Genomic DNA, 14233 nt, shown 5'->3' with positions numbered 1-14233 from the left:
AACTGTCATGTTTTCATCCAAAAATCTATTTTAGCATACGTTACTGCTGCAGCAGCATTATGTATAAAGCAAGCTTTAGTTTTTTCACATACCACTGTTTACTCTGAGTTTTTCCCTTAGTTACGGATGTTTAAACATTTACAATATGAGGACCTTCTCAAGATGGCTCCTCTGCCAGTTCTCTGACGCCAAAACTGCTTTCCCTCACTTCCCATACACACTTGCTGTGGCCAGCAGCTCCCTGCCAGCCAATCAGAATAAATTACTGAGAGACACGCCTACTCACTCTGAAGCCTAATGCAGGCATGCAGTGTGAAGGACCGCCCCTCCGTCTTCCTTGCCGGAGACAGATGAGCCACAGCAACTGTCTTTTTAAAGGGGTTTTCCGGGTTCTGAGCTGAACCCGGACATACCCTTATTTTCACCCTGGCAGTCCCCCTGATGTTGGCATCGGAGCATCTCATGCTCCCTTGCCCTGCGCTAGATCGCGCAGGGCACAGGCTCTTTTGTTTACAATAATACATTGATGGGCAGAAGCTTCTGCCCGGCAGTGTGTTTGGTGATGTCACCGGCTCTGATGGGCGTGCTTTAGAGCTGCCCTAGCCATTTTACTGGCTAGTGCAGCGCTAAAGCCTGCCCATCAGTGCCGGTGACGTCACTGGGCTTCCTGGCAGCCTCATGGAGAGCCCGGTTTGTCACCGGAACTCCAGAAAATGTCTTTGCCCTGCATGATTTAGCACAGGGCAAAAGAGAGCATTGGAGCATGAACTGCTCCAATGCTCAAGTCAGGGGGGCTGCCTGGGTGAAAATGGAGGTATGTCCGGGTTCAGCTCTGACCCCGGACAACCCCTTTAAAGGAGCAGTGGAAAGGGACAGGGGACATTAATGAAAGCTGTTAGGGTCCATTCACACGTCCGCAATACAGCTGGCGGGCACCCGCATAGAACTGCCTATTCTTGTCCGCAACTGCGGACAAGAATAGGAAATTTTTTCCGGAGCTGCCGACTGGAAGATCAAGGGCACGCTCCGTGATGTGGACAGCACACTGTGTGCTGTCCGCATCCATTCCTGCCCCATAGAGAATGAATGGGTCCGCACCCGTTCCGCAGTTTGCAGAGCGGATGCGGACCCATTCTGTGGACAGTTACCCATTAAAGTTAATTTGCTGTTTTTTTTTTTTTTTAATAGATTTTGCATTTAGTCAGAACTAAAGATGTTTACTTTTTTGTTTTCCCTACAGATTGATGAGCATCGGATATGTGTGTGTGTTAGAAAGCGTCCTCTGAACAAGAAGGGTGAGCACTGATTGGATGTTGTGGCTCTCCTTTTAGCTCCTGACATTTCATAGGGACATGTTAGATTTTATCAGTGGGGCCCCCTCCAGTCACTAGTAGGAAGAGACCCATGATGCTCTTCACACGCCTGTGACATTGGGCTCAAAGCTCAGTGTTATATTTCCTTGGTATGCCGACGCAGGCACATGATGATCCGAAACGTACCAGTTTTGGGCAGGGTGGATTTGATTTACCGTATTTTTCGCCGTATAAGACGCACTTTTTCTTCCCCCAAAATGGGGGAGAAATGCCCCTGCGTCTTATACGGCGAATGCAGTCAGTTTTACATCGCTGGCAGCGATGTAAAGAGAGCGAGGACTCGGGGAGGGACTGGGAGGAGGAGCTGGGGCCGGCAATCGCGGCGGGGCGGTGCAGTCACTGTACTAAAGGCCCGCCCCGCCGCTCCGGTGTACTAATAAAATGTCATATTCAATGAATGGTTATTAAATATGCCCCTTTATGCCTAATAGTACCTTAAATCCTTAGCGCTTCAGTAGTATGCAGGCTGGGCGGGCGGCAGCGTAACTCCCTGATGTCACGTGCCTGCGCCGCCTACTTTATGAATGAAGCAGGCGGCGCAGGCAAGTGACGTCAGTGAGTGACGCGCCGCGCCGGCTGCCCGGCCTGCCGGCATTGTACTGAAGCGCTTCGGATTTAAGGTACTTTTAGGAATAAAGAGGCATATTTAATAACTATTAATTGAATAAGACATATTATATTAGTATACAGGAGCGGCGGGGGATCAGTGGATGGCACAGTTATGGGCTGGGAGGGTCTGTGGATGACACATGTATAACAGTGCCATCCACAGATCCCCCCCTGTAACAGTGCCAGCCACAGATCCCCCTGTAACAGTGAAAGCCACAGATCCCCCCATAACAGTGTCTGTCATCCACAGTTCCCCCCTAACAGTGTCCGTCATCCACAGTTCCCCCCATAACAGTGTCCGTCATCCACAGATCCCCCCATAAGTGTCCGTCATCCACAGATCCCCCCATAAGTGTCCGTCATCCACAGATCCCCCCCATAACAGTGTCAGTCATCCACAGATCCCCCCCATAACAGTGTCAGTCATCCACAGATCCCCCCCATAACAGTGTCCGTCATCTACAGATCCCCCCATAACAGTGTCCGTCATCCACAGATCCCCCCATAACAGTGTCCGTCATCCACAGATCCCCAGTAATAGTGCCATCCACAGACCACCTAGTTCCAAACCCACAGCACACCTTTTGGTTAAAAATATTTTTTTTCTTATTTTCCTCCCCAAAAACCTAGGTGCGTCTTATACGCCGGTGCGTCTTATACGGCGAAAAATACGGTAAATCATAGTTTTCTACATAAAGACTAATTCTTGCTGGTATAGAAACATAGAATGTGTCGGCAGATAAGAACCATTTGGCCCATCTAGTCTGCCCAATATACTGAATACTATGAATAGCCCCTGGCCCTATCTTATATGAAGGATAGCCTTATGCCTATCCCATGCATGCTTAAACTCCTTCACTGTATTTGCAGCTACCACTTCTGCAGGAAGGCTATTCCATGCATCCACTATTCTCTCAGTAAAGTAATGCTTCAGATATTACTTTTAAACCTTTGCCCCTCTAATTTAAAACTATGTCCTCTTGTAGCAGTTTTTCTTCTTTTAAATACTCTCCTCTTTCACCTTGTTGATTCCCTTTATGTATTTAAAAGTTTCTATCATATCCCCTCTGTCTAGTCTTTCTTCCAAGCTATACATGTTAAGGTCCTTATAGAAACATCTATATAACTTATAACATCTGTATAACTTATAATATGCAAGTAGATGAAGATCTTTAGAATAACAACTTTTCATATTAGGTTGATTCTATATTCATAGCTTTGTAGAAGTTAGGATTAAGGTCTTTTTCTCAACTCTGTTCATGTTATAACATTTTTGCTGTGAAGAAGAGGCATGTGATCTCTGCGGAGTCAAATTCAGTTTTAAGAACTGCAAAAGTAAACCAAGCATCTGTGATAATATCTTGTAGGCTGAGAAACTGCCCAATAATCTTACAAAAACCTCTGGAAGAGCATGACATTGTGAATGGATTAATGGAAATTATTTACCAAAAAAATTAAACATATACAGCCTTATTCTACATAATTAAAAAACTAAACTTTATTTCATGATGAAAAAAACCTTTGGATGGTAATATATTTCTTGCCCATTCCATTGGGGGACACAGACCATGGGTATAGCTTAGGCCATTACTAGGAGGAGACACTATGCAAATAATAAAAACAGCTCCTCTTCCACTGGCTTATACCCCCATCGCGTAATCTCCGAAGCTTCCGCTTTGCATCAGCGCCTCTGCGCGCTTGACTGCTACTCCAGCTCCTCACAGGTCACGGTAGGACTGTTCTGCAAAACTTTAGGAGACCCTAACTCTGTGATTGCCGCCATCATGCCAAGACCTGGGGCCTCCCAAAAATCAAAAGCGACACTTCAGGTCCCACTGGGATCCTGTAAGGTCTGCTGCTTGCCACTATCTGTTACAGGCTCCTGTGACTCTTGCCTTGCCTCGGGACAGGATCATCCACCGCCTCCTCCCCCTCCACCAAACCAGCCCAGTCCCTCCTCCGCCCCTTCGGAGCCTGCTCGCCCCTCTGGCTCTAGAATCCAGTCCTTTCGGCGCTTCTCCTCCTCCAGGTCTACAACAGCCCCCTCCTCCGGCAGCTCTTAAGACTCCCGCAAGAAGCCTTCCTTTAAGCCTCAACCTTCCTGGCGCCCGCGGGCACAGTTCCAGGGGAATTCTGCCCGCTCGGCAGTTCCCAAGCAGTCCTCCGGGACGCCTATCTGCATGTCCCTATCACAGAATCTCACCACAGGTTCCTGCACTTCGCCATTGGCGACCGTCATTATCAGTTTGTTGCCCTTCCCTTTGGGCTGGCGACAGCCCCGCGGGTATTCACAAAGATCATGGCGCTTCTCCGTACCAGGGGCATATCTCTGCTGCCCTACCTGGACGACATTCTGATAAAGGCTCCCTCTCGTCCCCAGGCCGAAGACAGCGTCAGGATCACTGTTCAGACTCTGCAACAGAGTTCGGCTGGCTGATCAACTTCCCGAAGTCCTCTCTCCAACCTTCCCAGAGGGTGACCTTCCTGGGGATGATTATGGACACGACTGCAGCCCGGGAGTGCATGCAGGTTCTGGGGCTTATGGTGGCCTCCTTCGAGGCAGTCCCATTTGCCCAGTTTCACATTCGGCCTCTGCAGCAGGCGATCCTGTCCTTCTGGGACAGGACTTCGAGGGGTCTGGACTCTCGGATCCGCCTTCCTCCTCGGGTTCGCATGGAACTCCCGTGGTGGCTGTCCCCTCAGAATCTGACTTCGGGGAAATCCTTCCTACCAATCTCGTGGACAGTAGTCGCCACCAATGCCAACCTCTCCTGGGTTGGGGCGCGTTCTCCAGGCTCGGACGGTTCAGGGGGTGTGGTCAGAAGTGAAAGCCCGCCTTGCGATCAACATATTGGAGCTCAGAGCAATTTTCCTCCCTCTGTCTCATTGGACCCCCCTCCTAACGGGTCTCCCAGTAAGGATCCAGTCGGACAATGCCACAGCTGTGGCCTACATCAATCATCAGGGCGGAACCCGCAGCCGGCCGGTGATGGAGGTGAAGAGGATCCTCCAGTGGGCGGAGGGTCACGTTCCAATATTGTCTGCAGTATACATCCCAGGGGTCGAAAACTGGACGGTGGATTTTCTCAGCTGCAACGGCGTGGCTGTTGAGACCACCATCTTGAAGAAGAGGGGCTTCTCGGACTCTGTCGTGAAGACCATGATCAAAGCCAAGAAACCAGCTTCCTCCCGGATATACTATCGTACCTGGAAGGCCTTTCTTGCCTTTTGTGAGAAGATGGGCTTTTTTCCCCTTCATTTCTCCGTTCCGGTGGTCCTCTCCTTTCTCTAGTCGCGTCTTGAGATGGGAATGTCCCTGAGCTCTCTGAAGGGTCAGGTCTCCGCTCTGGCCATTTTCTTTTAGCGCTCTCTGGCTCTGCTAGATCCGGTGAGGACCTTCCTGCAGGGGGTGGCGCATTCGGTCCCTCCTCTGCCCCCCTGGGATTTGAACCTGGTTCTGTCTTCTCTCTAGGCGGCTCCTTTTGAGCCCCTGAGGGATATTTCGCTGAGTTTTCTCACCTGGAAGGTGGTCTTTTTTGGAGGCCATCACCTCTATCAGGCGGGTATCGGAGCTGGCCGCCCTTTCCTCTAAGGAGCCCTTTTTGGTCTTCCACAAGGACAAGGTGGTACTGCGCCCTGTCCCTTCCTTTTTGCCCAAGGTGGTCTCCGCCTTCCACCTTAATGAGGACATAGTCCTGCCATCCTTTTGCCCCGCTCCTGCGAACCCCAAGGAGCGTGCTCTCCATTCTCTGGATGTTGTCCGTGCTTTGCGGGTGTACCTGTCAGTTACTGCCCCATTTCGCCGCTCGGACTCCCTTTTTGTGGTTCCTGAGGGTCTGGCGGCCTCCAAGGTCACTGTGGCTCGGTGGATTCGGTCGACTATTGCCGTGGCCTATCGATCCCGGGGTAGGGTTCCCCCAGTGGGAGTTACCGCGCACTCCACCAGGGCGGTGGGGGCCTCCTGGGCCAGGCGCAATCGAGCTTCTACATCACAACTTTGTAAGGCCACCTGGTTGTCCTTACATACCTTTACAAAGTTCTACCAGCTGCACTCTTTGGCGTCGGCTGATGCTGCCTTAGGGCGCAAGGTATTGCAGGCTGTGGTTCCTGTTTAACCGTTGGACGTTTTCCCTCTGGAGGTGCTGGTCTTCCCACCCCATGGACTGCTCTAGGACGTCCCATGGTCTGTGTCCCACAATGGAATGGGCAAGAAAAGGAGATTTTTTAGTGAAACTCGCCTGTAAAATCTTTTTCTCGTCTTTTCCATTGGGGGACACATCTCCCACCCATTCTTGTCTGTTGCAGGAGGGGTTGGTTCTATTCTAGTGGGACTTTATGGTTTACGGCCCGATGGCTGTGTTCCTTGGTTCTGCTTTTCTTTATTAATATTTGGTTTCTCCTACTGCTTTTGCACGCACTGAGGTCCTCCTGTTGGAGCATGGGGGTATAGCCAGTGGAGGAGGAGCTGTTTTTTATTATTTAAATAGTGTCTCCTCCTAGTAATGGCCTATACCCATGGTCTATGTCCCCCAATGGAAAAGACGAGAAAAAGATTTTACAGGTGAGTTTCACAAAAAACTCTCTTTTCCTCACAAAGCATTATTTATTTATTTTATTTATTTATTTTTTAAATCATTGATTTGTATCCACCCTGGTTTTGGGATATGCTGTGTGTATATAGTGCATGACTTCCCCATACGTTGTATGCACTTCCACATTTCAGCATCTTTTGGCTCTTTCTTCTTTTCTCTTTTAAATTTCCAATCCTTTAAATTTATACAAGATAGGTGATATATGTATGATCTCTGGGGGTCGCACTGTTGGCACCCCCACTAATTACAAGAATGAGGGTCCTTAAATCCCCTGCATCAACGGAGTGGTAGTGTGTAGGGGTCACCACTGCTCCATTCACTTCTATGCCACTGCATGGAGTTGTGGTCACGTTTGTACTTTTCCACTCCATCCACACAGGAGACGGTGATTGGTGGGGGTCTGTGAAATAATTTCTGTCCTGGCAGAAGTGATCTATAATGGATTACCTCATCTCGGTGCACATTTTATCTGTATGACTAGACGTTTTTTGGTAAGTGCGGTGCTGCCTTCAGCCACACCACATCTACATGTCTCTTTTTTTTTTTTTGGGAGATGGATGTTGACTAGTGATGAGGCCTCAGAAGTGTAAGGAGCCCTGATGTAACGGCTGCAGCTCCTATTATTCAGCTTGTTGCTTGGAGACATCTTGTTGCTTGCTCCCGAACAGTATTGCACAAGGAGCTTTATATTTGCTGTGTCTGCACTTTCATGGGCTTGGTGACATCATCAGTCACATTCTGCTGCTGTCAGGGAGCACCCGGGGACATGTGAGGATCCTACCAAAGCCTTTCTTATACGGCAGAGAGGTTTCAGCACTTCATGACCAGATGATGATTGCGCCATCACCTCCTTTTGTTGCTCACTGCTGCCACCCCCCTGCCAACTTCAGCAGGTGCAGTACAGCCGAGGGGCAGATGAAGGACTATGATCCTACAGCGGACAATTGTTATTAACCAGTTACTCTGCAGAGATTATTGTGGAGATTAATTGTCACATTTCTTTTTGCAGAGAACACTATGAAAGACCTGGATGTGCTCACAATTCCTAGTAAAGATGTGGTAATGGTGCACGAACCCAAGCAGAAAGTGGACCTGACCCGATTCTTAGAAAACCAAACGTTTCGCTTTGACTATGCCTTTGATGAGACTGCGCCAAATGAAATGGTGTACAGGTATGGGACCCGCGATACCTTCTCTTACAGGAGGTTCTCTGCTCTTACAAGTAACATGGTTTATTAGGCTGAAAAAAGACATCTGTCCGTCCAGTCATCCTGCAAGTTGATCCAGAGTAAGGCAAAAAAAAACTCATGAGGTAGAAGCAAAAATCCCTCCCGACTCCAATCGGGCAATATTACGCTCCAGAAATACATCCAGGCCCCTCAAGTCCTGGGACTCACACCTTGGTCAAACCACATTTACTACAACACCCAGGGCCCATTTATTCCATCATTCAACTTGCAGGATGACAGGCCGAACTGGATGGACAAATGTCTTTTTTCGGCCTTATGTACTATGTTACTATGTTATTCCAGCAACGACAGCTGTGGCTCTATGAGCATATAAAATGGAGTGCACGCAGATCCGTTTTTTTTTTGGGTGGATGAATAATTGGGTAGGACCCTGTGCATAAGACCTTGGATGTCTAAACATGTCCTGCTGCTTTCAAGTATTTATGTATTTCCTTCAGAAAGCACCTTAAAAGGAGTTGACTCAAGAAGACTGCCCCCTGTACATAGGTTCTGATAGGACTTAGAGGGGTCTACCACTCGGGATCCCACCTTTTATGAGCCAGACTGGAGAGCATCTCTATAAGAGTAACTTAGAATTCCTTGTAGGGACATATTTCTATCTGAATGCCTATGCAAAGAGGTGTCTCCTAAGCAAGAGAACCGTCTCACCAATGAAGTGGCCCCCTATGAGTCAAAATCCGACTCTCCAACAAGCCCAGGAATATGGCCAAGCCAGATATCCTTCTGTAGTCGCCTCTTTCGGGGTGTTTGCCCTTAATCGGTATGAAGTAAGATTCTGAATGGCTGAAATGTAATTCTACGTTTCTCCTGTACTGCTACACAGTAAATGCTTGGTTGTCCATGGCTTCCCCCAGAAAACTCTCCTGATTTTTGGGGATGTTGTCAGCGAGACCTGGGGGCAATCAGCTCATTGTTTTTGAGACTAAGATGGTGACATTGGCCCCTGCATACGTATGTGCATGGAGCCTAGTGGAAGACGCTTATGCAGATCCCTTGTGGCAGCAGTGGGATCGGATCTGGTGCCAGTTTATCAGATAATACATTTATATTGGAGAAAACCCACCATAAACTACCAAGTTATTTCTCAGATGGTTCACATTATATTGTAGTATTCTGAGACGTTCAACATTTTCGGAATCCAGATTTTAAACAAATGTCGATGCGTTGGTCAATTTATCAGTTTGGCTGGGTTGGATTAACCCCTTGTTACTTTTATGATGTCAGCGGGTGGTGTAGGAGCGTAGTATAGTATTTAATGCCTGCTAGTCGGTGTACACACTGAATTTTGCATATAACATTGCCTTTGGATAGTAGACTGGTCTCTGACCTTTTAATACTTATTTTTTTTCATTAGGTTCACCGCGCGGCCTCTTGTAGAAACGATCTTTGAGAGGGGAATGGCCACCTGCTTTGCGTATGGGCAGACTGGAAGTGGAAAAACCCATGTATGTATTCAGCCTCTTCATGAAAATGTAGTAGTGCAGGTCATGCCTTGTGGCTGTGAATGAGGCCGTAAGTCCGTCTAAGCTTTTATATATCTGATCAGTCTGTGCATGGACTGTGAAACCTGCCCGTTCATTTGCCCTGCAGCCCCCCGCTCTAGTAGTGACTGGAAAAATTCCAGCCAGCAAAGATGTGATTGTCCATCTTGCTTTCTTTGCTGGCTGGAATTTTTCCATCACATTATACACTGCTTGTTTCCATGGTTACGGCCACCCTGCAATCCATCGGCGGTGGCCATGCTTGCACACTATAGAATAAAGTGTCGGCCTCTCTGGTAGCCGGGATCGTGGGAGTGCACATAGGCTGGTGCTTTTTCCTATAGTGTGCAAGCACGACCACTGCTTATGGATTGCAGGGTGGTCATAACCCCTGGATATGAGCGATTGTATAATGTGATGGAAAAATGAATCCAGTCGGCAAAGGAGGCAATATGGACAATCACAATACATTAGTAGGTGCCATGTATTAACTTTCTCTACATAATAAATGCTATTTGCTGTGACACAACCCCTTTTAGCACTCAGTAGACCCCTATGGTCCTTATGGCATCGATTGGGTTGGTAAAGAACGGTATGCTTTTTTTCATGGCGTAAGGGAATGCAGTATTTTCCTATGCCAATGGGACACCGCAAGATAAAAACTTAAGGTTTCCTACAGCATAAGTCAGTCACCCATCAGATGATATTTTCCAATGTATACGTCAGAATCCCTAAAAGCAATGCAGATAGAGCCTTACAGCATCATCTTGCGTCCTAAGGAAGTTAATGGAATATATTACAATGTATGTTATGACCTATGTTAAAGGGGTTGTCCAACCTGTTACAAGCAATGACCTCCGAATAGGCCATCACTATCTGAACGGTGGGGGTCCGACACCCCGCGTCCCTGCCGATCAGCTGTTCATTGAAGTGAATGGGAGCAGAGCTACAGTCACCAGCACCCTCCACTGTGCAATATAGTGCTGTCTGCGCACGTGCGGGGTGTCAGACCACCCCCTTCAGATAGTGATGACCTATTCTTAGGATAGGCCTTCACTTGTAAAGGGTTGGTCAACTCCTTTAAGGATTATAATATTTTTTTCAGGTGTGCATTGGTGTAGAAAAAGTTTTCTATTTAATTTTTTCCTTCATTTCCATTAAAGACTATGGGTGGCGATTTTTCTGGAAAGAATCAAGACTGTTCAAAAGGAATATATGCTCTTGCAGGTACGTCTGCTATTAAAAAGTGTAGGTTTTTGCATATGATGTAGTTTGTCAGCCATGTAAGGTGTGTTCTGCGTCATGGTCTGTCATATGAGAGAAGTCCTGAAAGCAGGCATGTACGGGAGGTTATGTAGGATTCCTTGACCACAGCTCACATTGAAATGTTGCTCGGGCTCGTCTCGTGTCTTGTTTTCTCCCCCTACAGTGGTATATACATTGGGAAATGTTCCTGACATATATCCAGCAAAATATTTAAAGGGTTTCCCTATTATAACTTTCGATGACCTGTCAGTCATAAGTCAGGTTACTTTGTCAGCTGGGAGCCCTATCAGTCATGGATCAGCAGAAATGGTCTCGTCAGGGTCCCAGGTTCGGTGGGCTATTGGCCATGTTTGCCCTGGAACACCTTATTAAAATGAATGACATTTCTCCCTCCTTTGCAGTAAAACCGGAGGCATTGGATCATAGTAATCTGTCCCTATGACACTGGCTGACCTGTTACATGTGCACTTGGCAGCTAAAGGCACCTGTGTTGGTCCCATGTTCAGAAGTCTCTGCATTGCTGAGAAAAATGATGTTATAATATATGCAAATAAGCCTCTAAGAGCAATGGGGGCGTTGTCATTACACCTAGAGGCTCCGCCTTCTCTACTACTGCTGCTCCCTCTCTACTTGGACAGGGCGAGACAGTGTAAACGTCATAATGCCTGTCCCTGTCAATCAAAATACAGACTGCCCATCCGTTGCAGAGAGAGCTGAGCCTCTGGGAGTAATAGTAACGCCCCTGTTGCTCATTTGCATATATTAAAACTTCATTTTTCTCAGCAATGTAGACACATATGAACATGGGACCAACACAAATGTCTTCAGCTGCCAAGCGCACAGGCAACAGGTCAGCCAGTGTCATAGGTACAAATCTGCTGACAGATGCACATTAAAGCTAACTGGGCTGATTTTATGAAGATGTATACAGGGACGACTGGAATCCACCAGATCGGAAGCCTTTCCTGGCTCGTAGAGGGGGATCCCGAATGACTGACCTCCCCTCTGATGTACGTGCACCATAACAGGACCTATAGTCAGGTGTTGTCCGCATGAGACGACTGCTATGGAGATAGGACTTCTGCTGGTTGTGTTGACCTGTAGGCCAGTATTTGGAGTTTTTATGACTATGTTCTTCCACCTTACAGGCCTGCTCTGATCTTTAGTCATAATAATTCTAATCTGATTTTCCTTTCTCTGCAGCAAGAGATGTATTTCAGATGCAAAAGAAACCAAATTATAAGAAACTAGAGCTTCAAGTATACGCTACGTTTTTTGAAATCTACAGCGGTAAAGTAAGTGCTTAATGTCTTTGGATTTTCAATATAAAGAAACCTTTCAAGTGGCTTTTTGATTGAAAATGAATATAATTTCCAGCAGAATTTATGCTTTGGCTTCGTGGCGGCAGCAGTGCTGCTGAGTGTAAGGAGCTTACCTTGTCTTGCGGATTTTATCGTTACTGTCTTGGATGCTTCATTTTGCAGAAGTAGAAAAGGTCTCATATTTCTCTATTATGGGGTTTATTCAGTTTAACCCTTTCGCTGCTAAGAACTTGTGTGATACAGCATGACTTTAAGCAATTGCTGCAGCTAGAATAGAATAGTAGGGCTTGAGCTGAGATTTTGGAATTGCAATGATATTTAGAATATTTGCTTTCAGATGATCCTTACATATTCTGGGTAAAATATTTAAGGCGTAGCGTTATTTGGAGTCGGGAGCAGCAGGAATAGTTTTATTTTGTGCTTTTGTGTCACTGGGAAGAGAAGAGGGTGGAAGTTCAACACTCATTGTCACATTTGGGTTGGGGGCCATGTCCCACATACGGTGGCTATGATGCGGATTTGCACACTTTACTAACTGGGTATTTTACCGACTTACAGCCATGGCTATGTGGGACAGCATGCTAAGGCCTTATTCACATGTCAGTGTTTTCCATGAGTGATTGAGAACTGAAACCAGGGGTGGACCCTGTACAGAGATTATGTATTGTCACGGTCCCTCCAGTGACAGAGGTTAGAAGATCTGAGAGACTGGCTGCACGTTAGGTCATCTGACAGCCTATCTGTTTTCACTTGTTGCAGTGTTGTTGTTGGTAATGACCACACCTCTTGTCTCAGGTGTAGCTTGTGGTCATTACTGCTCCTCTATTTAGTCTGGACTCGTACTTCATACCATGCAGTTGATATTCTCTGCCTGGAGTTGGAAGAGCTGGTGTGTTGTTCTCATCAGAGTTCCTGCTCATCCATTTTCTATTGAAGATAAGTTTGCTTCTCTTGGTATTTTGTTGCTCCCATTTGCTCGTTGTTTACTAGGCCTCGGGGAGACGCTGGTTCGTTCATCTTGGAAGGAACCAGTAGTCTCAGACCCTGTCACTAATCCTAGAGCTTTTTAGGGTTACTAGGGCCTAGGTTTACGGTGTATGAATATTCCCACCTTCAGGGTCTATTCATACCGACAGGAGTCAGGGCTAGGTCTAGGGTTTCCGTAGGTGGTCACCATTTCCCTTTTCCCCTAGCCTTGAGGCCTAGTTCCTGGTTATTTTCCTTCTGTTGTCATTCTGGTGTTCCTCCCCTCACCCTACACTGTGACAGGTATAGAAAGATCTGTACCTGGCTTTGGCTCATAATAACTGATCATCATTGACTGTGTAAAAAGATGGTCAAAAACGGTGAGAAGGTGAGCACATATGATCGCCATTTACTCTGGACATTTGTCAGCTCTGTGAATCAAATGTTTGCTGGTATCTGAATCCTGGACATTTTTTTTATTCTCTATTTAATTCTGGTGATTATGGGATATATGTACATGTAGACATGAGTGTCTTGTATGAACTGTATACAGTGCATTCGCAAAGTCTTTAGATCCTTTCACTTTTCTCACATTTTCTTAGGTGGCAGACTTGAGCTAAAATATAAAAAAAAGTTTATCTTCATTCTGCATTCTTCATCCCCATAATGAGAAAGTGAAAACCGAATGCTAATCTTTTCTTATTTATTGAAAAAGAAAAACTAAAATCTTTAACTTAAACATTCAGATCCTTTACTTAGTTGAAGCCCCTTTGGTAGTGATGAGCAAATTTCATATTTTGAAATTCGTTTTCGGTTCGTATTGTGTTATTTACTGAATTGCGTTATGGATTCCGTTACCACGGACCATAATGTTATGCTAGAGAGGACTCCAGCATAACTTAAACCGGACGCATCCGTTATGCAGCCCATAGACTTCTATTATGACAGAATGAATAACAGAATGCCTCTAAAGACATTCCGTTATGCATTTCGTCATAGAATTGCTTTATGGTCTGTGGTAACGGAATCCATAACGCAATTTAGTAAATACCCATAACATGAGCCAAAAACGAATTTCAAAATATAAAATTCGCTCATCCATAGTGATTATACCTCCAGTCGTCTTGAGTATGATGCCACAAGGTTTGCACACCTGGATTTGGGGATTTTCTCCCATTCTTCTCTGCAGATCCTCTCGAGCTCTGTCAGGTTGGATGAGGACTGTTAGACAACCATTTTCAGGTCTGTCCAGAGATGTTCGATTGGGTTCAAGTCAGGGCTCTGGCTGGGCCACTCAAGGACATTCACAGAGTTGTCACTAAGTCACTCCTGTGTTGTCTTGGCTGTAGAGTCATTGTCTTGTTGGAGGATGAC

General features: G+C 46.5%; 1 protein-coding gene across 3 annotated transcripts in view; it reads left to right on the top strand.

The window, feature by feature from the left end:
• KIF2A (kinesin family member 2A) overlaps positions 1-14233 on the top strand; it is a 77059-nt gene that overhangs the window by 40182 nt on the left and 22644 nt on the right. For all 3 annotated transcript variants that reach the window (XM_044276163.1, XM_044276164.1, XM_044276162.1), the window contains exons 8-12: positions 1241-1295; positions 7584-7746; positions 9179-9269; positions 10469-10532; positions 11775-11866. In XM_044276163.1, coding sequence (XP_044132098.1) covers positions 1241-1295; positions 7584-7746; positions 9179-9269; positions 10469-10532; positions 11775-11866 — 465 coding nt within the window. The remainder of the gene's footprint in view (positions 1-1240; positions 1296-7583; positions 7747-9178; positions 9270-10468; positions 10533-11774; positions 11867-14233) is intronic.

Source organism: Bufo gargarizans, chromosome 1, assembly GCF_014858855.1.
Source record: "Bufo gargarizans isolate SCDJY-AF-19 chromosome 1, ASM1485885v1, whole genome shotgun sequence".
Taxonomy (NCBI): Eukaryota; Metazoa; Chordata; class Amphibia; order Anura; family Bufonidae; genus Bufo; species Bufo gargarizans.
Note: the sequence above shows the minus strand (reverse complement) of the source record. Positions and strands in the feature narration are given on the sequence as shown.